At 38.1% G+C, this 26,122-nt stretch overlaps 1 protein-coding gene across 3 annotated transcripts; it reads left to right on the forward strand.

The window, feature by feature from the left end:
• The first annotated feature begins 74 nt into the window (after positions 1 to 74).
• Positions 75 to 25,230, forward strand: NDUFAF5 (NADH:ubiquinone oxidoreductase complex assembly factor 5). Of its 3 annotated transcripts, none has more exons than XR_010376680.1 (11): positions 75 to 343; positions 2,487 to 2,527; positions 4,896 to 4,959; positions 8,088 to 8,135; positions 9,645 to 9,748; positions 12,632 to 12,671; positions 15,662 to 15,859; positions 20,874 to 20,934; positions 22,352 to 22,448; positions 24,442 to 24,525; positions 24,863 to 24,910. XR_010376680.1 is itself a non-coding variant. In XM_010979125.3 (11 exons), the coding sequence occupies exons 1-11, from the start codon at positions 122 to 124 to the stop codon at positions 25,209 to 25,211; spliced, it is 1,038 nt and encodes a 345-aa protein (XP_010977427.1). In that variant the 5' UTR covers positions 75 to 121; the 3' UTR covers positions 25,212 to 25,230. The 3 variants fall into 3 exon arrangements, 2 of the variants coding, with proteins under 2 accessions (XP_010977427.1, XP_031290120.1); XM_010979125.3 differs by lacking the exon at positions 22,352 to 22,448 and adding an exon at positions 25,119 to 25,230 and having other exon boundaries at positions 24,863 to 24,945; XM_031434260.2 differs by lacking the exons at positions 15,662 to 15,859; positions 22,352 to 22,448 and adding an exon at positions 25,119 to 25,230 and having other exon boundaries at positions 24,863 to 24,945.
• Positions 25,231 to 26,122: the final 892 nt, after the last annotated feature.

Genomic DNA, 26,122 nt, shown 5'->3' on the forward strand with positions numbered 1-26,122 from the left:
ACGGCACGCGAACTGGGTCAAACTACTTCCGCTTGCCTTCTGGGAAGCTCTCCTGAGTCTGCGCCGAAGCCGCGGCGCATGCGCACTATAAACTGGCTGGCTAGTGGCGTTGCTGCTAGAGATGCTGCGGCTGACCCGGCTCCTGCCGTGGTGGTGGCCACCTCCTGCGGTGGCGTTCCCTGTAAAGAACCTGGGCCTCAGGAAGGTGGCTTCCGGCGTCTCTTCCCCGGGCAGCGCCTCGCCCAGAGCCCTAAACATCTTCGATCGGGATTTGAAGAGGAAACAGAAGAACTGGGCGGCCCGGCAGCCCGAGCCGATGAAGTTTGACTACCTGAAGGAGGAGGTGAGGCCGCCGTTCGGCGGGGAGGGCAGCGGGAGCTGCGGCCAGGCCCAGACCGCCCTCACGTCGCCGTGTGACCTTGTGCAGCCTCCCTGCCTGGGTGGGCCTCGCTGGAGTCACGCAGGGGCCGGGCGCCGGTATTTCTTTGGGCTGTTCATTGATTCCCTCCCTCGGCAGATTTTGCTTGAGTTACAGGTATTATCAGGGCAAAGTTAGACCGCTGCCCTCGTGAGATTTAATTATTGTGGGAGACGAGACAGACTGTGAACAAAAAACGTGATTTCGGCTAAAGAAGTAAGGCGAGGGGTTAAAGTAAAGTGGTAAAGTGACTGCGGTGGAGGGAAGGCCAATCAGACAGACGGCATGATGAGGAATTAGCCAAGCTGACATCTGGGGGGAAAAGCCTTGAGCAAAGGAAAAAATAAGCCCAGAGGCCAAAGGGACCTTGTTGAGGCCTCCAGTGAAGAAGAGAGTGGGAGAGAAAGCCAGGGAGGGCCAAGGTTATTAGGGCCTTAATGGATAAGGGCTTTGGATTTTCTTATTTCTCTGAGCTATCCATTCCATATGGTAATTTCTGACCACATATAGCTATTGAGCACTTGAAATGCCCCTTTGAGATGTGCAGTGATTGTAAAAGACACTGAATGTCAGTGACTTCATATGAAAAAAGGATGTAAAGTATTTCATTAATATCTTTTTATATTGATTACATGTTGAAATTATATTTTTGATACATTGGGTTAAAATATGTTGAAATTAATTTCTTTACTCTTTTTTAAATGGCTGCTAGAAGAATTTTTAAATTGCATGTGTGGCTCTCATTGTTTTTCTATTGGCCAACATGACTAGAGGAACATGAGGCTATTGGATTGTTTCAAGCATTGCAGTGGTAGGATCTGGCTCATGTTTTAGGAAGATTCATTAAGGTAAATTAAGATCTCTAGTTTGACTGTGCCGGTGTGAGAGACCTCTTCTCTGCCCAGGTAGACTAGGGACTTGAGGGGGTTTCTATGCTCTGGACAGGAAGCACCGAGCTCAGGCCTAAGTAAATGTTTCTTTAGGGATGGACCAAAACTGGTCAACTATAATGAGCTCTTTCAAGCCAATGCAGCATTTATTGAGCTCCTCCTTTAGGCAGAGCTCTGTGCAAGTCCTGGCCTGATCGGATGATTGACTCTCTGTTCTCAGGGTTCACGATGGCATGTACTTAGAAAATATGAATTCCTAGCCACTCTTCTCCAACAAAAGCACCTGGATTAAATCTTGACTGAGGCCTCACTAATGTGCAGGACTAGAGTAAATGAGATAAAGTCTATGAGAGTTTTTAAAAATAACCTAAAGTACTCATGTTAGGAATGATGTACAAAGTGGACTCCCCTGGGAAAAGATTTCTGCTGTACCTCCTCCCTTGCCCTTCTTCCTCTGCAAAAGAAAATACACCTATGTTCTGAACTTGCAAGTCCTAATAGAAACTGGGATATTTGTAAGGGAATGAGTGAAACGTTGGGGTATTAGGCTCCCACATCTTTATTCCTATCAGAAGAAGGTAGCCCAGCAAAGGGAGGCACCTGCCTTATGACCTCTTTTCAGTTGGGGTGGGTTTCAGGAAGAGGTTTCTTCGGATTTGACTGACTTCTCATTTGCAGATGTTGCTCAGAAAAGTTGTTTACTCATTTAGGAATTCCACGAAATGTGTTAGTAGTTATCAAATAAAAGAATTTTTATTAAGTGTTCATTTATACATTGATCTGTAATAATCCCCTACTAATTTTTCACTTTCATATACCTCAAGCTAATATCTGAACAAAAATATGCTTGTTATGTTCCTGTTGCTTTCAGTCCGTACGACCTTATAGCGCGTGAAATAAAAAGTCATGTATATAGTATTTAGTCCTACTTTTCTTAAATTGACTTACGAACTAATTGTTCTCAGTATGTTTCCTTGGATATTTTAATTTATGATGTTCCTATTCAGAATTTGAAAAGAAAGTTGGTGGGGCCAAATTAAAAAAAAGGATAAAGGGAAGTACTTAATCTGTTGAAACATAAGTAACCAATGGATTGCTGAATACTGGAAAAAGTGTTTTCTCTGTTGAACCAACTCATCTTTAACTTTTGTACATCACTGCCTCTTATAATCTGTCAGGTTGGAAGTCGGATCGCCGACCGTGTATATGATGTAGCCAGGTAAGTGATGATAGTCGTAATAAAACACAATTAATTTTTGGCTGGCGACTGGAAATTAAGTGCTGAGGGCTTGATATCTGGAATGGCAGAATCTAGAAGAGTTTATTACTAAGATTAGTGTTTTTAATCACTCTTAGGTTTCTCCTTTTTTATGTCTGGGAGAGCAGATCTTCTCTTCATTGTTGCCTAAAAAAAGAATGAATGGAAGCACAACTCAGCTTCTCTCCAAGCCTGAATGACTGTTCCACTTGATTTGGCCAAAAGCAAATAGTGGATAGATTTCTCCAAAAATAGGTATAAAGAATTGAGCTGTGAATTTTAAGATTTACTAAGCCTAGCTTTAAAAGTTTAAAATTAATAACAGAATTTGTTAACCATCTAAGTGAAAGAGAGAGTCTGCCTATATTTGTCCCACAATCAGGTTATATGACTGGCTATTTTATCTAATGTATCATTAATAGCAATAAGGGTTCTGTGACAATTGTATAGAGGTAGATTTGAGAAAAGAATACTTTCATCAAGTATTATTAAATCCTGGATGAATTCCTTGCTGTATATTAGGCATAACAAAAGCTTGACAGGTTCGAGCTACAGTCAGGTGGCAGGAACCAGTTAAATAATGGCTTTGCCATATAATTGCTCTGTAATGTTAGCAAATCGCTTTTTGTGCTCTTTTGTGTGAAAGACATCCATGAAATTGGACCAGTATGGGATGAATTTATTACATTTGTCTTAAAAAAAGAATTTTGTATAATTAAAAATTCTTTAATTATATTTTAGGTATGTGCTGGCTACTTAAAAGAGTTTTGGGGTGAATTAATTTCATAAAGTTAAAAAAATGCTTCATTGTTGCAAATAATCACCCTCATTTCATCTGTTTCATTGGTTTTGTTATTTTAAAAATATGTAAAATAGCTAATTATCTACACTGTAGTCATTCATTTGCTTAGATTTTAGGCCATTTGTGATTTAATAAATGAAATACCAAATTTTTTAAGTCAGTTTGGATTTTACAACCTTTTTATATCATAGTACTGAGCAAAACACAGGTCTTTGGAGAGACCTGTGAATTTGACTAAAAGCATGCCTTAAAATAACAGTAACTCTTTGGAATTAAATTATTAAAAATACCAGTCTAAAGTGTCCTTACACTAGTGTTCTATCATTAGAAAGAGTAATTTATATTGTTGACACTGATCTAATGTTGATTTTTAAAAACTAACCCAACAGATTATTAAATGTCTTATTTGTGGTATCTGAGGCTCACTTAATACTGTTAGAATCAGTGATAATAGTAACTCCTAACTATTGCTGAGCATTTGTTCTATGCTAAATACTTTAAATGCATATCGTAAAATTATTATACCAGCCCTAAGGAAGATAGTAACTTTCCCATTTTACAGATAGGGAAACAGATCAAGCAAGATTCAAGCACTTGTCTATGGTCACAGAGCTAATAAGTTTCAGGCCCAGAATTCTATCTCATGTCTTTGTGATTGCAGAGCCGGGTGCTTCACCCTGCCACAATACCTGTGTTCACAATCAAAATAGAGGGCATTAGGTACATTAGTGGTTCTCTTACCAGTGGTTCTCCAACAGATATTTAACAGGCATTGAAAAGGGACTCTTAGTTCAAATAGGAAAAATGTTCTTAATGGATACAATTAAAATTTTTTTGCTACAGATTTTTTCTTAAACCTGCAGTTAGATGTGTGTATGATTTAGTATGACATGATATATTTAGAGGCGACAGCATAGCATAGGGGATAATAGTTCTGGTTCAGGATTCAAGCTGACTGAATTCAGGTTCTGACTGCTGCTTACTAGTTGATTGACTTACTTAACTCTGAATGCTTAGCACACTGCTTTGAAGCTGGTAAGATTTCAGTAAAAGATTGTTATTATTGATGTTTTCTTTGGTTTTTAGTTTATCATGTTATATTTCATGGTATTTCATATGATGATTTCTAAGTCATCTGCTGCCTCAACAAATTTGAGAAACAGGGATGAGTAGTAAGTTTCTGATGAGTATGCCAAATAGTTTCATGTTAATTTACATTAACTTCTTTTCATACTTTATCTAAGTATGTTGTCAAATTAAAATAACCCCACTGAATCTGTTCTTCAAATCCACATCATGAAGCAACTTTATGAGGTCTTGTGAATGGTTAGGCCAGATAGGCTTGCTCTGTCCAATGTGTCCTCTGATAAATGTACCTTATAAGGTGAGGCCACAAAGGCAGATGATATAAATTTTTTGAAAGTTGTGATTCCTAAAATGTTTTTACTTAAGAAAAGTTAGTTTTTAATAATTGTTCTATGGACTGTATTGTATGGACAAAGCATTACTTATATGTCTATTTTTCAGAGATTTCCCCCTTGCTTTGGATGTTGGTTGTGGAAGAGGTTACATAGCACAACATTTGAATAAGGTAAATTTACTTGATGACTTAATTTACTTTAAGAAATAAAATTGGCTGATTTTAAGGAAAGGCTTTTCTAATCAGTTCAATTTGTATCATATTTCAATTTTATCAGAATTGCTAATTTGTTTTTTTTAAGTGAAAGAACCAATGGTTGTTTTGTGTCTGCTCTTAAGTATTTTTTTCTTAAATGATTTTTTCTTTCCTTTGAATCCATTTTATATAGTGTTCCTACTGATAGTTTCTTTAAGTCTATGTAAGATACATTGCCCTTTATTCCCACTTCATTCAAACATTTTTGGTAATTCACAATAAAAATCACAGTGACATTCATTTAGAAAATATGATTAAGCTAATTTTTTAGCTATTAAAAATACTCATATCATCAGTTGATTAGAAACCTTTCTGTGTAATTTAATATAAATAGTCTTTATTAATGCTTATGCCATTTTATTTTTCATTTTGTCATTCAGACCAAAAAAATTATTTATTGTTTTAGCCTCTCTATATAGGACACTGTGCTGGACACAATTAAAGTGGGATTTCTAAATAAAGTCTACTTAGAAAAACATGCACTTGAGCCAGGGCAGTAGGAGGGGCATATGTGAGCCTCCCAAAACACTGTTATTGATCATAGTAAATGCTGTGGAAATGGTGCAGTCATTAAACTGCACAGGAGTCAAGGGAAAGGAAAATCAGCAGAGTTCATTTGATCAGAGGCTTCTGAAAGAGCACAAAATCTGCCCTGGGAGTGAAAGAATCTGAATTTCATGGCAGGAGGTAAGCCGAGGTAGAAAGCTGTAGGGTATGATACAATGATGTTTAAGGAAGATTATTTTGGGGATGGTACGCAGGAAAGATTGAAGAAGGTAGAGGATAGAGAAACAGACCACTTAGAAAGCTGGGTTAACGGCAGGTGCAGGCATCTCTCCCTGTGGAGGCAGCAGAATATAAAGGAAGGGGTGGATGCGGAGACCAGGAGAACTCACAGAACTGATGGAATAGGGAAGCTGTCTGGGGCAAGAATATAGAAAGGAACATTTCATAATTGTGTTTGGGGTGGGAGAAAGAGGAGCCAACAAAGATGCCAGGAAGAGTAAGATGGAAAGTGTCTTAATAAGGTATCTGATTATAAGAAGCAGAAGTACACTGAAGTTAGTTTAAATACTAGGACATTTATTAGAGACTCTTCTGTCACACAAGGATCTGGAAGTACATCCAGGCCTTACAGGGATGGGAACTTTGAAGCATCAGAACGAAGGCCCTCCTGTTCACGTGCTCTTTGGGATTACGTAGATCTGCACACTGCCTTCTTTCTTTGTTTTTTCCCCTGCAGACTGTCCCTGGTGTTCATCAGTGTGAGCGCCCAGTGTGAGAACCCAACACCCATTGTGCACTGAAGCTGGCTCCTACCAGCTCACTGCTCACAAGTGCTGGTTGTTAGCATCCCTTCCCAATTCTGTGTTCAGTGACGTCATTTATCAATAGCTTAAAATCAGCCACGGTGGGAGTTTTACACTATGGAAGTTGGCAGATGCTACAGAGCAGTCCCCCACCAAAAACCAGTTATTAAACACTTGCCGGCACACCTCTGCCTGCAGCCCGAAGTCTACATGCTTCTCCAGCTCTGGGAACTGCTGTCCTTTCTCCAAGTCTTTTAGTTGAAATTTTCAAGTGAGAGACAGGGATAGATAGTATGACTCACCTAACTTCACCCCTCGCCCTGGTGTGCTGGAGCCGGCTCATGAGAGTCTGCTGTGCACATCTCTTCCCAATTCTGCTGTAAACAGCAGCATGTTGATAGTGTGGAATCCACCATGGTTGTAGTTCACTGTGGGAAGAGGCAAACACTATGGCTCAGGGCATCTTCCTTCCTCCCTTACTTCCTTGCTTCCTTCCTTCCTCCCTCCCTCCCTTCCTCCCTCCCTCCCTCCCTTCCTTCCTTCCTTCCTTCCTCCCTCCCTCCCTCCCTCCCTTCCTTCCTTCCTTCCTTCCTTCCTTTCTTCCTTTGTTCCTTCCTTTCTGTCTATAGTTAAACATTTACCTGTATACCAGTTGCCCTCAGGTCATCAGCAGTGGCCAAATAATGCTAGGGTTTTGTGGTAGGGTAATCTTTCCAAGTTGCGGACAGGGACATTCTTTATGAAGGGGGTGTAGGTGAAGTGGAGAGGATTGGCGTCTCTAATGAAGATGGGAAACCAGAGTAGAAAGTATTGACGAAATTTCTAGGAGACCATCAATAGTGCTGAGCTTCAAAGAGGCCAAGTGAAGTAGGACTCAGAGCAGACAGACTATTGTAAGTAGTGATTAGGTTACAAGTATTCTTTATAGTGTTAGAAAGTGGAGGTGGATCACTGGGAATTGAGGGGAAAGATGGTGAGAAGTAGAGTTGTGGATTACAAATAACACGAAGTGAAATTAGCTTGTTTTCCTGATTATATATATATATATCACACAGAAGAAAGAATTAAATAATACAGGAAATATAAAGAGGAGATTTTCAATATTGGAAAGCTGATGCCAATTGTAAGGTGAGGGAAAGAGACCCAGAAGATGGAGATTGGTAGAGATGGTGATGGAGGAGGCAGGATCCTGGAGAAAAGAGAGGACAGTGGAAAGTGGTAATCTGGGAAAGGGGTACCATGGTACCCTTTCCTTTTGGAAGGAAGAGAGAGGGAAAATGAAACCACTTAGGCCCTCCCAGGCATCTGTGTTTGTTAAGTCTTTACTCTTTGTAAGCTCTTTGAATGAGCATTTAAACGGTAGGAAAACCAGATCTTCTGTGGTACAAGAGCGGGGACCAGCTCTTGGCATATTACGCCATGGAAAAGTTAACACATAAGCTTTAACCCAGTAGATTTAACCCATTCAGGATGTTGATTATTTACACCTGTGTTTTCTGTTTTATTAAATACATTACATGTATGGTCAGCTGTATATATTTAATTCTATGTAATTTAACATGTGTTATTAAAGATATTTGTGTACCATACTGACTGTATGCAGAAAAATACCGTTACAAAGCTGAATATTAATCTGTAATTAACACTTTTTCCTTTAGCAACAGTTGTTTTATGTATTACTTGGCTTTTTGTGTGTTTGTTTTATATCATCTGATGATCTTTATTCCATTGTAGGAAACTGTTGGAAAGTTTTTCCAAACAGACATTGCAGAAAATGCTTTGGTAGGTAGCTTTTTATTGCTATTGGTTTCTGATCTCTTGGTTTGGATTTTAGTTCTTTACTTCTTTATTTTTATTTCCTTCAAAATGAAATTAGCTTGTTTTCATGATTAAGCTAATTTTATATATATAACATACACAATGAAGAATTAAACAATACAGGAAATATAAAAGGAAAGGAAAAATCACCCCTAGTCCCAGTGCTCAGAGGCAACCACTGGTGACATTTTGTTCTCCACCTTTGTAGACATATAACTATCTCCCCAACACGGTTTTATACAAACAATGTATGCTAACATGTCGTATTTGTCACAGAATACCATTCTTTTATATCAGTGAATGGTGTATTCACACATATACTTATATATATATGGCTATATAGTATTCCAGTGTGTGAATATTTCATCATTTACTTAGCTACATTTCTCTTAAAACACAGTTAGATTTCTAGCTTCTCAATAACTGATACTGTGATGAACATCCTTATATAAAGCAATTTTGTGTGTTTGATTTATTTTCTCCCTGGGAATAAATTCCTAATAGTAGAATATATGGATTCATTGATTTTCATCTTTGAATTCTTAACATACATCTCCAGACTGCCCTTAGAAAGACTGAGCAGCAATATTAAATGAAAGCACTCTTTTATTCTTTTTGGCAACACTGGGCCAGTTATTTTGTCTTTATCAACCTAATGGGCAGAAAGTAGAATTTCATTGTTTTTATTTGTATTTCTTTTTTGTTTTTAACAGTTTTTACTGAGTTATAGTCATTTTATAATGTGTCAAATTCCAGTGTAGAGCACAGTTTTTCAGTTATACATGAGTGTATTTCTTTGACTACTAGAGCAACCAAATAGCTGTTGCTATCTTTTGGCTATTGATATTTGGTTATTGGTATTTTTAAATTTGTGAATTTTGTAAGTAATTTTGTGATGTTTCTGTACCCTGGCCCTTTATCTACGTTAACATTGTTGTATTCTTATTCTAGGTGGTTTGTAAGAACTTGTTTTGTTAGGGATTTTAATTTTTCTACATCTGTTTTGTAAATATTTCCCCAAATGTGTTGTTTACATTGTTTATTGCTTTTTAGAAGTTTTGGTTATTTTACCAAGTATAACAGTCTTTCCCTTTATAGTTTCTGGTTTTTGAGTCATGTTTACTTAGGCATTTTTGTCTAAGAGTATAAAAGTGTTCACCCATATTTTCACCTAGGACTTTTATGGCTTCAGTTATTCCACTGGAACGCCTAGCTTTCTGAGATTTGTTTTAGTGTGAGGTGGTATCCTGTTTGTGCTTTTCCAACCAGCTAACCATTTTTTCTGGGTGGTCTTAAGTGTCATTTAAGAAATTTTTTTTAGTGCTTTCTCTTTAAATTTTTAATTTTTATTATTTGGAAGGACTAGAAACTGCCAGAAAAATGTAACATTGACTTAAATTTAACTAACAATGGTTATGTTAATAATTAAGATGTTATATGAGTGTTTTTGAACTTTCATTTTTTAACCTTTAGAAAAATATTTTAGAAACGGAAATTCCTACTGTCAGTGTTTTAGCTGATGAAGAATTTCTTCCCTTCAGAGAAAATACATTTGACCTGGTGGTTAGCAGTTTAAGGTTGGTAATCCATTCATACTTTTAAAAAATATTAAAAATAGATAGCTTATGCTATAAAGTTTTAATCTTATGAGTTAAAGAAAATAGGTGATGGTGTAAATTTCTTTTTTTGGTGTGTGTGTAAATTCTTAATAACTTTTTTTTAAAGTCACTAACCAGTTTTCTTGGTTTGTAAGCTATAAACTTTTCTCTGGTAAAGAATTGCAGAACATATGCTCCCTAGTGGAGATAATATGGTATAGTACCTCAACTTTTTTTTCCCCAACTTTCCTCAATTTGCTAAAGTTCATTTGTGATAGAAGGGTTTTCCTCCCCGATGTAACTTGCTTACATGTTTATGGGGATGGGAATTTGGAAAGGCATACTGACTCCAAAATGTATCTGTTAGAGTGCCCTTATAAACTCATTCTGGCAAATAAGGAAAAGCCAGTATTTCCTTCAACTTTAATTTGGCTATAGTCCTTGAGGTTACTTTAAAAAGTAACCTTTGTGCTTCCTACCATGTCCCTCCACATTTATTACACTAACGTGTATTACAAGTATTCATAGACTAGATTATAATGTACACGGCACTGAGCTTGATGGCTTTGGGGAATACAGAAATGAGGGATCCTGTCCTCAAAGAACTCAGTGTTTAATAGAGAAAATGAATTATTCTCTGTGGTGGCTTATTTCTCCTGTCTTACTATCATAGTTGTATTTTCTTTCAAAGATTCAACATGCTCAGTACAACCCTTTGGTGGCTGTTTTTAGGGTGACTTGTCATCATGGTTTGCCCAGGCTTTACCAGGGTTAGCCCTGAAGGGCCCGTGTCCCAGGAAACTCCTCAGTCCCTAGCAAACTGGGAGAGTTGGTCACCCTTGCTGTTTTCTTTAGTGAGTTTGTAATTTTTTCCCTTTTTGAGGTGTGCTGAACAAATTTTAAAAAGTTTTCAGATTATATTGTGAAGTGAAAAACATTACAGAGCCTTGGTCTAAGGGAAGGAGCCCTGGGCAGGGAGTCAGAACCCAAGTTTTAACTTCAGCGTATCTGCTTGCTGTTTGCAGGTAACTGCTGTAGTTCTGTCACTTTCAGTGTCCCCATACGTATGATAGAGTTTACAATGTGACCTTAATTTTTAAAGTATCAACTAATTGTTAGAAAGTGTTGTGAAAGATAAATGTGAGCTTAACATAGCAGGGTTTGAAATGGGTCTTCATTGCTGTCCTGGAAGCCAGCAGAAGAGGCTGACTTTACCAGGAGAGTGTGACCAGACTCTGCAGAGACTAATTCTTGTTGGAATTAGCCCATAACACCACGCGCTGGGAGAGGGTAAATTGGATCAAGAGAAAAGGCAGGACGTTTATTTAATTAAGTTGTAAGTATATGGAACTCTGGATTTCTGCATTTTTTTATGATCTTAAAAAATATGGGATGTTATTTATTAGAAAACTCATTGAGTTATTTTTGGTGAATAATACTGTTCGCCTTGGGAAAATTATGTCTGCTGATGAAGTTTTGGTTTGTTTTTGTTTTTTCCTACAAAAGTAAGACTTAGAATCCTATATATCTCTAGCTTAATTGTTTGATTTAGTTGGTGAACTTCCTTGAATATGTTATCAGGTGTTTATTTTTATTACTTCAAATAAGTTTTCAGAACAGCACTGTTTAAATGAGATGCCAGATAGGAATGATTTCTACCTTATTTTTTCCCCAGCTTTGTCGAGATAATATATAACATGCAAGTTTAAGGTGTACCACATGATGGTCACGTACATCTATATATTGCAAAATGATTACTACAGTAAGTTTAGTTAACAATTTTCATCCCTTCACATAATTGTGATTTTTTTTTTGCGTATGTGTATGGTAATAACATTTAAGATCCACTCTCATAAAAACCTTCAATTATATGATACAGTATTGTTAATTATAGAAACTGTGCTGTGCATTAGATCCCCAGACCTTGTTTATCCTGTAGCTGGGAGTTTGTATCCTTTGACCAACATCTCCCCATCTCCCTCTGCCCCTGGCAGCCACCATTCTACTCTGTTTCTGTGTGTTTGGCTTTTTTAGATTCTGCGTAAAGTGAGAATATACAGTGTTTTTCTTTCTTTGTCTGACTTATTTCACTCAGCATAATGCCCTCCAGGTCCATCCATACTGATCCAAAAGGCAGAATTTCCTTCTTTTTATGGCTGAATAATATTCCTCTGTGTGTGTGTGTGTGTGTGTGTGTTTGTCCTTGGATTGTTTCCATACCTTGGCTACTGTGAATAATGCTGCTATGAACCTGGGCGTATAGATACTTCTTTGAGATAATTACTTCATTTTCTGCAGACAAATACCCAGGTATGGGATTGCTGGATCACATGGTAGTTCAGTTTTTAATTTTTTTGCAGACCCTTCATAGTGTGTTCTATGGCAACTGTACTAGTGTACATTCCCACCAGAAGTGTACAAGGACTCCCTTTTCTCCTCATCAGCCTTTTTTTGTCATCTCCTGTCTTTTTGGTAATAGACATCCTACTAGGTATAAGGTGATATCTCATTGTGGTTTTCCTAATGATTAGTGATGTTGAGCATCTTTTCATGTACCTGTTGGCCATTTGTATGTCTTCTTTGTGAAAATTAACTTTTACTTTATTCAGTGAAGAATAATTGGACAGATAATCATATCAGCACAGTGATACACTGTCATATTTTCTCCTGTGACAGGTGGAAGGTTCCCCCTAAGAATATTTTTTTGTTTTAAAACTTGTATGAAAATAGTCAGTGACTTGATATGCATCTTCAGACTTGAAGATTTATACCTTTTTTTGTGGCTTATCATTATATTAGTGCAGCTTATACTATTGGATTATATGAATTAAGCTAAAACAAGTATATATTTTCTTCTTTTAGTTTGCACTGGGTGAATGACCTTCCTAGGGCACTTGAACAGGTAAGAACCTTAGTGTTGATTCTAATAGCCGGTGTTATTTTATTTATTATTAGCAACTTATAGATGTTTCTTTTTTTATACAAGACTTATAGATGTTTTCTGTTTTACATTTTTGACTATTGGAAATAGAAGCAAATCAAGGATTTAATTATCTTTTGTGGGCTGGATATACTTGGTGCCCTTTGGTGTGCTAAGATACATGGATGACTTCTTGCCCCCTGGGGAAGTCAGGAAATCTAATTATGGTACAGAAGTTTTCATAAATATTTAAAACTTGTGTAAAATAGTATTGCTATAACAAGACATTTTCTGTGTGACTTTCTTTTCTTCCTTAAGTGCCTATAAATTTTTTGTGGGTAGGAACCTATTTGTTCCTATTTGTATCTTCCCCACGCTGTATACTTAGACAGTTGCCAGTAAATGTGTGTTGATTGGTATTTAATTTAATTTTTTAATGTATTTTTATTGAAGTACAGTCAGTTTACAATGCTGTGTCTATTTCTGGTGTACAGCACAATACTGCCGTTACATGGGAACATACATACATTCGTTCTCATATTCTTCACCATAGATTACTACAAGATATTGAATGTGATTCCCTGAAATGGTTTATTTTATTTTACTTTTTAAATGTATTTTTATTGAAGTACAGTAAGTTACAATGTTGTGTCAGTTTCTGGTTGTTGATTGATATTTATCAGCAGACAGGTGAGGGATGGATAAGAAGCATTGTGTTCAGAGAAGGGAAGGAGATCATTGTGGCTTGGAGTGTCTAGGAAAGCTTCAAGAGGAAGGAATTTTTTGAACAGGGCCTCAAAGAGTAGGTCAGATTTGCAGTGGGAATGCATTCCAGGAAGGGTCACGGGAGAGATGGCATAAGAGACTCGGAAGCATAAAGGACAAAGAGGAAGCCTGTTGGAGGATTAGTGTAGTGCTGGGCATAAATGAGGTATATAGGTACCAGAATTAGGAGGATTTGGGTGACAAATTAAGGAATTTGGAGTTTATTCTTTATGCAATTCAGAGCCACTGGAGAATTTTGAAGAGGAAAGTGACATGATTAAAAAGCTGGTAGGCAGGATCATAACTACCGTATCTTAAACATATACTATTTGCCAGTCACTGTGCTCTGTTTCATATGTGTGTTAAATAACTCTGCAAGATAGCTTCATTTTGCTGGTTAGAAAACTAATGCCAGAAATTGGTTAAATTGAAGAGATAGTGTCTCAGTGGTCCAGGTGCGAGGTAAACTAACCCTCAGTAGCAATGGTAGGAGTTAAAAGGAAGAGAGAGATACTTAGGACACTGCCAAATAAGAACGAACAGTTTGGTAGCTGGTTAGAGCTAGAGAGTGAAGACAGGCAGGAGTCAAAGCTTGCCTAAAAGGTTTGACTCTGGAGAGTAATTAGTTAAAGTAGAGGAAAGAAAGGTAATGATCAGATACAGGGAATAGAAAATGGTCATTAACAGAAATATGGCAATTGGGAAGGGGAGTTGGTTTGAGAATAATTGTTGTGTGTGTGTTGAATATGCCAGGGGAAGGTGGGGAATGAGTTTGCCAAGAGACAAACATCCATGGCACAGGAAGTAGATGAGTTTAGCATTCACAGATTCTGTCCAGGCTCAAGGTTGGAAAATCAACCTTGTGAAATCCGTGGGAACTGAGAAGCCCTCTGAGGTAGAGAGAAGCTACAGAGAGCTGAGGGCTGAATTTAAGCTACTTGTTATTAGAATTTGGTGGCAAGAGAAGGAAGTACCACTAAAAGAGCAGAAGGAAAAAGAAATGGACAGTTTGCTTATATACTGTTTTGTAATTGTTTCATAATATATTAAATATAAATTCAAGATGAATACTTCAGTTAGAAGAGCCTACTGTGATTTGGGTTCTGATTTACTTCAGAATTCACCCTGTCTTGTAACTCCTCACTGTTGAGAATAGAGTCAAAACTAGTTACAGATTGTAGTTCTAAGAGACATTGTGGAAACATGATTCTGAAATTCATTCTGGCTACTGTTTTGCTTAAGTTATCAATGAAACATTTTTGTGTTAAAGCTGAAAAATAAGTTGTTTATTTCTCCTTAATTCTTTGTGTTACTAGATTAATTAATGTTAATATTAATATTTAACTAAAGTATTACTAGATTAATGTTGTGAATCATAATGGTTTCTCCACAACCGTGCAGACTTGTTCTGCATAACAAGTCACCTCAACTTCATGGTTTAAAACAGCAATTTACTTAGCTCACAACTTTGTGAATTGGAAATTTGGGCTAATCTCAGTTAGGAAGTTCTTCTGGGTCTGACTTGGTTCACCCATGTGTCTAATCTGCTGGTGGATGGTCTTGGAGCTGTCAAGGATGGCTTCAGCTGGGACACCTGGCTAATCTCTACTCCCCTAACCTCTCATCCTTCACCAGACCAGCTCAGGCTTGTTCATAGGTGGTAGCCAGACAGGGCTCCCAGAGAACAGGTGGAAGCAGCAGGACCATGGTGACCTGGACCTGACACTGACACACTGTCACTTGCTCTGCATTCTTTTGGCCAGAGCAAGTCACAAGGCTAGCCTGGATTCAAGGAGTGGGAGTTAGGCTCCATCTCTTAATGGGGGTTGTTACAAAGTGACATTTCAAAGAGCACAGATACAGGCAGGGTTGTGATACTTGCAATTGACCACACTTTAAAATTTTTTTCTTTCAATATTTTTCTAATTATAAAAGTAAGTTCTGTCTACTATTAGAAAATTTGAAGACATACAATATATTTTATAGATATTAGCACTATCAATGAGTGTTCTGTCTGTACAATGTTATCCTGCAATGCCTTTCTGACAGTTGGTTGCCTAAGTGTTATTTATTAAATTATCAGGTTATTAATTTGACAACATAAGAATGGTTATCACAAAATCGTGATTTAGACACCATATGCTTATTCTTTTAACATTTTTATGTATACAATTTTGAATAGTTTTATTGTCTTATATTTATTGCAGATTCATTATGTTTTAAAACCGGATGGAGTATTTATTGGTGCAATGTTTGGAGGTGACACGCTCTATGAACTCCGGTGTTCCTTACAGTTAGCAGAAACAGAAAGGGAAGGAGGATTTTCTCCACACATCTCTCCTTTCACTGCTGTCAGTGACCTAGGACATCTGCTCGGGAGAGCTGGCTTTACAACACTGACCGTGGTAATTATCAAGAGAATCAAGTAACCTATTAATTACACAGTTCAGAAATAATCTCTCTCTCTTTTTATCATGATTGACACAAGGTAGGAATGTACAGTTTTTAGTATTTGTTACCTGAAAAAGTAACTCAAAAAAACATACCTCAGCTAATAAGGAGGCTGTTTTCTAAGACGTGCTACTCCATCCGAATTTTTCATTGCAGAGCTAGGTGTAAGGCGGGAGTGCTCCAGATGAAAAGGAAAGGGGAGAGACGGGAGCATCTGCAGCTCTACCTCCAGCACCAGCTCTCGACTGTGGCGGTGCTGCCTGAGGCAGAAGTGAGAGGATGTGCATCCATGAGGCCTAGGATTAGATCAGGGCTGGAGAAGGCATGTCGGGGGCTGTCCTCCTTCAGAGCTGGAGAGAGGACTGTTAGAGCTGGAGAGAGGACCTTAGGGCGTCAGGGATGCAAAAACAAGGAGTCAGCACGGTACAGCGATGGTGCAGGTCATTGGTGTCTGACACGTACAGTTGGATCCTTGCCTTGCCCCCCTTTACTAGCCAGAGGGGTTTGGGGATTTACTTCACCTCTCTGAGCATTCTTTATTTTAAAAAAACATGCAAATGTTTCACCTCAAGTGGCTGTTAGGATTAAATAATGAAAAGGATGTGAAGTGCCTGGACCTTCACAATAAATGCTCAGTAAGTACTAGTTCCTGCCTTACTCTCTCCTCCCTCTACTCCTGACACTTTCTAGGCAAGGCTTCCAACAGGAAGTCATCTGGCGAGACAGCGATTTCCCCCTTCCAACTCCCTTCAGCAGCCAGGTTAATCCAAAGGATGTCATATTGCTGTGTTACAAACTGAAATGAAACAAAAGAGAATCTCTGGGAACATGAAGCCACTAAAAAATGGAGGGGAGTAGGGGAGGGAGTGGCATGGAGAGGTGGAGTGCAAATGTTCGGGGAGTGATGTTGAACTAGTGCCAGGTTAGAGAGTGGTATTAGGGGACTCAAAAGTTGCTGCCCATTAAGAAAACGATGAGACTTCGATCCTCGGTCATCAAAAGAAATTAAATTATGTTAACCACATGAGGTTTTCTATGGTTGTAAAATTAGGTTGTGCGTTTTAGAAAGATTTCTTCTAAAAATGTTTAATCTGACATTACTACATTTCAAAACCTACATTTCTGTTAATTGGGAAATCTATTAATTCAGAATACCTTCCATATTCTCCTTAATTGAGCAGAATGACTCAAACATTAATATAATACAAAAATATTGGCATATAATCTTTATAGTTTACAGAGAGTTGCTAATGTAATAATAAATCTGTACAAATTTGTACTGTGAGACATACATTGTCTTTAAAGGGCTATATTAACATTGTATCCTAATTCATTTTTTAAAAATTGCATGTGCAAAACAGCTTTTATATGATCAATTATACAGGTTTATGTTGCATACATTAGATACATTACTTTTGTACTGCAATGGGTTTTTATTTTTAAAGTGAAATCAAGTTAAATTAATGTCATATAATTATATTTACATTTATATGACCCTCTTAGTGAATTATTTTTAGAGCTAGTTGGCATTCTGAATGAAGCTCATTTCCTTTTAGAATAGAATAGAATAGAAAACTGCAGATATGGTCCATTTTAATTTGAATAAGACAAGGCTGCTGTGGTACTCTTTTTGACTGAGAAGGAGATGATGCTTTTAGTTGGTTTCATTGAATTGTTTTCAGAGGATATTGTTTAATAGATAGGTGTCAGCTTGGAAGGAATTTCATTTTCAATCTTAGGATCTCTTTTTAAAAATAGTTTCCTAATATATAAAAGTAACAGAAAGAATGGACTATCTAGAGATGGTCATATTAAAAAGTGCATGATCCTTGCATATGTTTTAAAAAAAAATGAAAAAAAAAACCCATATGTAGAGAGTATAATAGAGCAGGTCTAAAGTGAAAAGAAGTCTCCTTCCCCTGACTTCGGACACCCCACCCCTCTCCACGAGGATGACCTTTGCTAACTGTCTCGTGTTTTCCTTCAGAACAGTTTTTCCTCGTAGACTAGAATGCATTTATATGACTGAAACGTACACCTGCAACAATATGTATACTCCTGCTTTTTTCTACATGTTTCCCTCCCCACCCTGTCAATAACATATCTTGGAGATCTTCCCCTACAAATGTATGTCTACTACAGTCTTTTTTGACAGCTGTGTAGTATTTCATTAAATAGATATAGTTTAATTTCTTTAACCAGTTCTCTGTTAATGGGCATTTAGATTGTTCTGGTTTGTTGTTTGGGTTTTTTTTTTTAAATAACTTTATTGAGATACATTCACATACCATACACGTGTACAGTTCAGTGGTTTTTGGTATATTCACCAAAGAGCTGTGCAATCTTCACCACGGTACATTTTAGAACACTTTCATTACCCTCCCAAAAACCCTGCATCATCTCTTTCTTTAAAATTTTTTAAACTTTATTTATTTATTTTACAATATATTTTTAAATTGAAGTATAATTGATGTACAGTATTATATGTTTACAGGTATACAATGTAGTGATTCACAGTTTTCAAAGGTTATACTCCATTTATAGTTACTATAAAACAGTGGCTATATTGCCCATGTTGTACAATCCATCCTTGTAGCTTATTTTATACCTGATAGTTTGTACCTCTTAATCCTCCACCTCCATCTTGCCCCTCTCCCCCTCCACTGGTAACCATTAGTTCCTTCTCTACATCTGTGTCTTGTTACTAGTTTGTTGTATTTTTTTAGATTCCACATGTAAGTGGTATCTTACCATAGTATTTGTCTTTGTCTGACTTATTTCACTTAGCATAATGCCCTCCAAGTCCAGCCATGCTGTACACCAGAAATTAATACAACATTTTAAGTCAACTGTACTTCAATTAAAAAGCAAACAAACAAACAACACATTTACAATATGGGCAGAAGAACTGAACAGACATTTTTCCAAAAGAGGAAATGCAGATGGCCCACATGGACATGAAAAGTTGCTCAACATCACCAATATCAAGGAAATGCAAATCAAAATCACAGTGAGACACCGTCTCACACCTGTCAGAATGGCCATCATCAAAAAGAACACAAATAGCAAATGTTGGCAAGAATGTGGAGAAGAGGGAACCCTTGTACACTGTTGGTGGGAATGCAAATTGGTGCAGCCACCATGGAAAACAATATGGAGGTTTCTCAAAACATTTGATTTTTTTTTTAATACTTTTTCAAACAGTGTTGCAATGAATTTTCTTTCACATAATCTTGGCACATCTGTCAGGTCAATTTCTAGCAATGGAATTTCTGAGTCAAAGAATCTACGCATTTCAGATTTTGACAGATAGAGTCAAGTTTCTCTCTGTAAGGCAGCATTAATTCATATGCTCCATCAACAGTGTATGTGGACAGATACCAAATGAGACTGCTCATATGTGGAATCTTAAAAAAAAAAAAGGAAAGAAAAGAAAAAGACAAATGAACATAAATACAAAACAGAAACAGACTCATAGACACAGAATACAAACTTGCAGTTGCCAGGGGGTTGGGAGGGTGGAAAGGGACAGACTGGGAGTTCAAAATTTGTAGATACTGACAGGCACATATAGAATATATAAAGAAAATTATATTGTATAGTACAGGGAAATATATACAAGATCTTGTGGTAGCTCACGGTGAAAAAGAATGTGACAATGAATATATGTATGTTCACGTATAACTGAAAAATTGTGCTCTAACACTGGAAATTGACACAACATTGTAAACTGACTATAACTCAATAAAATAAAATTAAAACAAAAAACTGTGTATGTGAGCTCCTGCTTATGCTTAGATTTTGTATCTCTAAGGTTAAAAAAAGGTAATTGGTTATTTTGTTTTGTGTTTCTTTAGGAATTAGAATGGATGTTTTGATAAGTGTTATTTAGGATTTTGTACTTGATTCTGTGCAATATTATAAGTCCAAAATTGGGATGTATAGTTAACATATTAGATAAAGCTACAGAACACAAAAAGATCTAGATACTTCGAAAGTGGTTAGTGCCAATAAAGTAAAGTTTGAGATACATGCAGCATTTTAATAGCGAACTTGAAAAAAAAAGTAAGTGTCCTGTATTCAGGGCTAGTTTCCTATATAGACAAACTCCTGCATCTTAGTGGTTAACACAAGATTTTTATCACATCACAGCCACGCTGGTTGGGCAGCTCAGCTCCATCTGGCCCTTGTATCCTCTAAGCTCCCTGCACCAGAGTCGGCCTGGAAGAGGCTCACCAGCTCTTTATTACTTTGCCTCCACCTCACTTTTCTTTGCCAGAAGAAATGTCTGGGGTTGCCAAGTGCCACGGAGTACCTGGATATTTGGGGAGCATCAGTGGTCCCTGCCACTGTCCCAACAGTGAACTCCTGTGTCAAACTTCAGAAAGGGTGGGGCATCATTGCTCAGCAGTTCATTTGAGAAATAAACTGTGTGTGGGCCAGCCGTGTGCTGTCTCCTAAACGAGCCAGCACTGCATCGCTGGGAGTAGAGTGAAAGCATCTTGGGAGATGGCCCTATTTGGCTCAGTTCTAGGTGCCACATTTTGAGAGGAGATTGATATTGGCTGTGTACAGAAAAATGGAGTCACAATGTGTAAGGATCTATAAATTTTGTCTAGAAGCCTAATCCCTCCCCAAAAAAACTGTAGTGTCCTGGAATAGTTTTCAAAGACTTGAAGAAAAGAGTATTCGTCTGCAGAGAACAGAATAGACTTATTCTGTGTTATTCTCAAGGAATAGGAACCAGTTGTTGGAATTTTAAGAAGACTACTCTTAGAATGGCAAACATTTATTCTGTAATTTGAAATCTTCACACATCAAGCATAAGCCAGATGACATCTGTGAAAAATAACAAAGAAGATTCCTGTTTATCATGAGATATTGGTCTGGGAATCTCTACAGCCTCATTCCAGTCAGGAATTTTTTTGTGTGAATGCCAAGTGAATATTCTTTTTTGTTTTTAAATAGGACACTGATGAAATTCAAGTTAACTATCCTGGAATGTTTGAACTGATGGAAGATTTACAAGGTAAGACACATTAAGGAATTTTTAGACTCCATTTGAGTCATATTTTGAATCCAGAGTCCTACTACATACTTGGTTGTTGTGCCCTTTTTTCCCACTGAAGTTGGCAGAGATGCTCAGTAAAATGCACTAATCTTAACTGTACAGCTGCTTGTATTTCTAACCACTGCCTAAACCACTGACCAGAACACTTCCAGCTCCTAGCAGGTTGCCTCATGCCCCTTCCCAGTTGACAACACCCCCCTCCCCCAAGGGTTTTAATAAATCATACATTTTGAGGAACTGGCCTGATATTTACCTTCAAGAGGCTTTCTCTTATTTTTACTGTAAAGCCTTTTACACAAATCATGTGTTTTAGTCTTTAATGTCTCTTATCCTTAAGAGAATTAAGAGGAATTGTCTAAAGATAACTTGTAAAAGTGGTATTTAACAAAGTTAATAAAAACATTAACTGGTTGATTTTATATTCATTCACTTACCATTTACTGAGCATCTCCATGTGCCAGCCACTGAGCCAGTGTTGGGAATTCTCTGTTCCTGATCTTAGGGAGCTTGAGCTCTAGTAGAGAAAGAGACACACAGACATAGACAGACATATGCTTTTACTGTAAAGTGAGATAATCACTTTTTAAAGTGCAGGGAGAAACACAAGGAAAAATCCCTAAATCTGCTTTAGGGAATCAAGGATGCTTTTGCAGAAGAGGCGGCACCTAAGCTAAAATGAGTTTGTGGGCGCACCTTTTGGGGGATTGGGGCATTGCATTCCCAGCCAAGGGAAAGGCCTGTGTAAAATCATGGAGACTCAAGAGGATACACATTACCTTCATTTACCTAATAAGAAAGTGGACAGTAATTCAGTGCTTCAATGTGTAGAAGGGGAAGATGGTGGGAAACAACGCAGGATGGTCCATCAGAAGCTTTTTGAGACTCTAGTCAGGTGAGGTCTGCAGTCTGGTGGGAGAAATTTGTGCAGAGGATGGACAATCAGTTTGATGTGTGAGAAAGCTCACCCTCCAACATTGTTTATGAGGCATGTCTGTGAGGAAGGTAAGACTAGCTAGTGTGGTTAACCTCTCCTGTTATGCACTCGGAAATTGAGGCACAGAGAGAAGTAACTTGCCCAAGTGATGTATTTATAAGTGATGGAGCCAGGATTGAAGCCCGGTGCAGCTGCCTGACTCAGCCCCTGAGATCTCAGACCCTCTATCCTGAAAAGGTCAGAGGCAGCTGACTTGGGAAGAAGAGTGATCGAGGGATGAATGCAGGAGGGGAGGAGCATGGCAGACTGCAGGTGTGCTCCTGGCAGACTGGAAGAAGGTGTTGCCTTCAAACTGGCCTTTAATATTTTGCACTGTGTTGCACTTTTTTCTTGATTGTTTTGGTGTTTCTCATTTAAGCTGCCATTATTATTAATTCACAGAAAAAAGTCCAGAATGTTGGCCTAATTTTACAAAACAAGATGCATATCAGCTGATGAATGCATGAAAAGTTTTGGAGGCTTTCACAGTGGTTTTAAGGTAAGTTCAGTTATAATTTTTTTAGACAATACTCAGTATTGTTCTTAGTAAACCATAATAAAGTAGGTTTTTTTTTTAATAAGCAGTTGAACTTAACCTTAAAAACACTGTGAGAGTCTTAAACAGTGACCTGTTTCCCAGGTTTTTCTGTTGTCTCAGAGCCCAGAGCTGGTCAGAAGTCCCAGTGTGTTTCCCAGGTGGTCTCCGGTGAGGGTCCAGCAGGATGCATTGTGAAGTTTCATCTTTCCATTTTGAAGATGATAAAACTGAGTTTAAAAGAGCTTAAATGACTTGGCCCCAGGTTATGTGAGCGCCAGAACTGGAATAATGACCCCAAAGTCCAGCCTCTGCGCCGCCCCACGCTGTTTCCCCAAGAAGTCCCACGTGGCCACGCGCTTCCCTTGCGAGGGAAGGGCGGGCTTCCCGAGCAGCCGAGTTACCAGCTGCTGTACGGTTGTGCTCTTGAATTTCTCTATCAGAAAGAGCATTTTGCCTAATCTTAATTAATATACCCCAATTCTCATTATTTAGAAGACATTTTAGAATTTCTAGTGTATTAAGTATTTACATTAAAAAAATTAAGCCTGTTTCCATGGTGTCACCTGTGTAAGTGTGTTGTGTAAGCCAGTCACAGCGACGGGAAGTTGAGCAGAGTGAAAACGCCCCCTCCAGCAGTAAGCCCTTCCTACGAGTCCCTGTTCGTCTCTGCCTCCTGATGCAGCTGATACGCACTGTGTGGGAGAATGAGTTTAAGTTAGATCATGTGATGGGTCTAAAGTGTTTGCATTGGGAGCCTTTAGACATCATCTGGTCTGGCCACCTTGAGGACCCAGGGCGATTGATCCCAGGTCATCTAGCTGCTGCATGGCACCCCTACCTTCATAATGATTCCTTCATGATGATTCACCTACTAGTTTGTGTGTCTTTTGTTCTTCATGAATCGGGCTGTTTCACTCATAGCATGTGGGCCATTGCTGCCAGTACCAGAGACTCATTATTTTAGGGAATGATAGGAACCTTCTGGGATGGGAGAGAAGAAGAAGACTTACTTATCACAGCTAATTTGTTGATTGTTTTAAACTTGATTAAAAACTTGGGAGATTATTATTTTTAAACCACTAAAGAACACTGACATTGGGAAGTCTGTTGGTGTGTTTTGTGAAAGTAGAAAAACAAAACTAAGGAACTGATTTTTGATCATGTCATATATAGAGAATAACTGTAAAGGATTTTTACTTTCGGACTTGTTTGAATTTTCCAAACTAGCCTAAAATGTGGCCTTTCAAAGTAATTTCATTTGACTATGCATTTAAAAACATCAAATATACAACACTAATTTTTAGTGAACAACAGAGTAGCTTAATCCTAGCTTTTAGCTATCACTTGAAGTAACTAAATTAAAAATAAATTTTAAAACATTAAGAAAAGTGCCCCTGAAGAGAATGCACACAATTGTTTGCTAATCTGGATCAGTAAAATGTAAAATCTGAAAACACATTGGAGTTTTGGTACTATCTAGTGAGTCTCAGAACCCTCTTCCGAGTTACACGCTCACACTTAAATTTATAGCTTAGAAGGAGGGAGGCATTGTACCAATGTCCTGTCCTCCTCTCAAGAGCAGCTAAAAGTGGCTTAATATGTGGCATCGTTAGAAAGGCACTTGCCAACTGCTGATGGCTCGCCTGAAGGGCAGTCACCTTGCTTTGCCCACCTGGCTTGTAGACTCCTGCTGGCAAGTAAAGTGTGCTTCTGGGCCTTGCCTCCTGAAATCTGACTTTTTCACTTGTCTAATATCCAGAAGCTTCAAGCAGTTTTTGCCTTAGAGTCAAGAGCTATGATCTGAGAGCAAAACAAGATTATCTGGGTTATTTTACATGACTCTTGGAGAATGGGGGCGAGTATACTATTGGATGAAATAAGATTAAATCTGTGGTATTGAGCTGCTCAGGGTGTTGGCTGTATTATCTCAAACTGCCTCTAGTGTAATTTCTAGGTATGGGTGAGAGTAACTGTGCCTGGAACAGAAAAGCCCTCCTGCACCGGGACACGATGCTGGCGGCGGCGGCCGTGTATGGAGGTGAGGGAGCTGAGCATCGTTGCCACCCAGGCCCCACTGGTGAACTTGTGCCCTGTCATCTCTGTCCCCTAAAACTGCATTTCCCTTTCCTGTTAATGCCCCATCGGATTTCTTGTCTTTCCTTTCACAACACAGATCCTGTGGCTACATATTCCCAACGGCCCTTACTGTTTCTTTACTGTCAGCTTCTCGGTGTTGGGGGTTTTGCACATGAGGCTTTCTCAGAATCCCATAAGTATTCCAGTATTCATTTCTCTTTGGAGGACATGACATTTATGGAGCAGATTTTTTTCCTACTTGCATTTTTTCAGACTTTAACCCCTCTTTGTATTTATAGAAATGTACAGAAATGAGGATGGTTCCGTGCCTGCCACATATCAGATCTACTACATGATAGGATGGAAATACCATGATTCACAGGTAATATGATTAAGACAGGCCACTTTCCTTAGTGAGGTCGTGTTTCCATTTGCTTTCTGTTGTTTATTTACTTAGAGTGAGGGTTTTTTTTTTAATATGATGAATTCAGGGGTTTAATTAGGCCTGTATATTTATCTGTTTCTAATATCTTTAATCTTTATCATTATTTTCAGGCAAGACCAGCTGAAAGAGGTTCGGCAACCGTATCATTTGGAGAGCTGGGAAAAATAAATGACCTTATGTCACAGGGGAAAAAATCACAATAAATGCTTTATTTAATGTTAATGTAGTCCAGACTTTTCATCAATGACGGGTAACTTTTACATCTAAAATTACTGCATTTTGAAGCAAGAAGTAATAATATATAAGCTATTTACTATCAGATTTTTCTAATAATGAGAATAACCTAATACTACATCTGTATTTAGTAATCACTACAGTTTCACATGGTTTCTGTTTTCATGTGGAGGCTGCTGTCTAGTAATTTGAGTGCCTTATTTGCAAAGTCAGCCCAAAAGCAGAAAGATATTTCTCTGAAAAAGCCACAGATGTATTCACATATAAACACCTGACTTGATCGGAAAACATTGCTCATGCTGACATTTTGTGACACTTTCTCCTTCTAATCTTTTGTTATTTCTGTGAGAGGGCCTTAGCCACGGCGAAGAGAGGAGGAACAAGCCAGTAGATTCTTTAGTGTTTGGCTCATTTAGAGTAAAAACGTAGACTTTTATAATAGCTACTCTAAGGTACTTAAGGCAGAATTATCAGTGACACTGTCTTTGCCATAAAGAGGAACAGAGGTCTGTGCACCTCTTTAGAGCCATTATGTCGTTTTGTACTTTGGAAGAGTGTTTACCTTTACTGAATCCTGCCTCATCTTATTTTCTAAGCCATCAGAATTCTAATCTTATTTCTTTTTACCTTCGTGATCTGGGAGAGATCCCCATTATTTTACACCCTACCTTAGGTAAGAGGGGAACGTTGTAAAGAATTACAGAGGCAAAAATCACCTGTAAAGTACTTGCAAAGTGATGAAAAGTGCTGTTTGTGTTTGTTTGACTTTCCTTTGTCATGTCAGGCACTTACTCCACCTCTCCTGTCCCATTGTCATGATCAGAGTGATTTGGAAGCAGTCACCTCAGAGCTGGTGGAAGAAGTGTTGATGGGGAGGCAG

This window comes from Camelus dromedarius, chromosome 18, assembly GCF_036321535.1.
Source record: "Camelus dromedarius isolate mCamDro1 chromosome 18, mCamDro1.pat, whole genome shotgun sequence".
Classification (NCBI taxonomy): Eukaryota; Metazoa; Chordata; class Mammalia; order Artiodactyla; family Camelidae; genus Camelus; species Camelus dromedarius.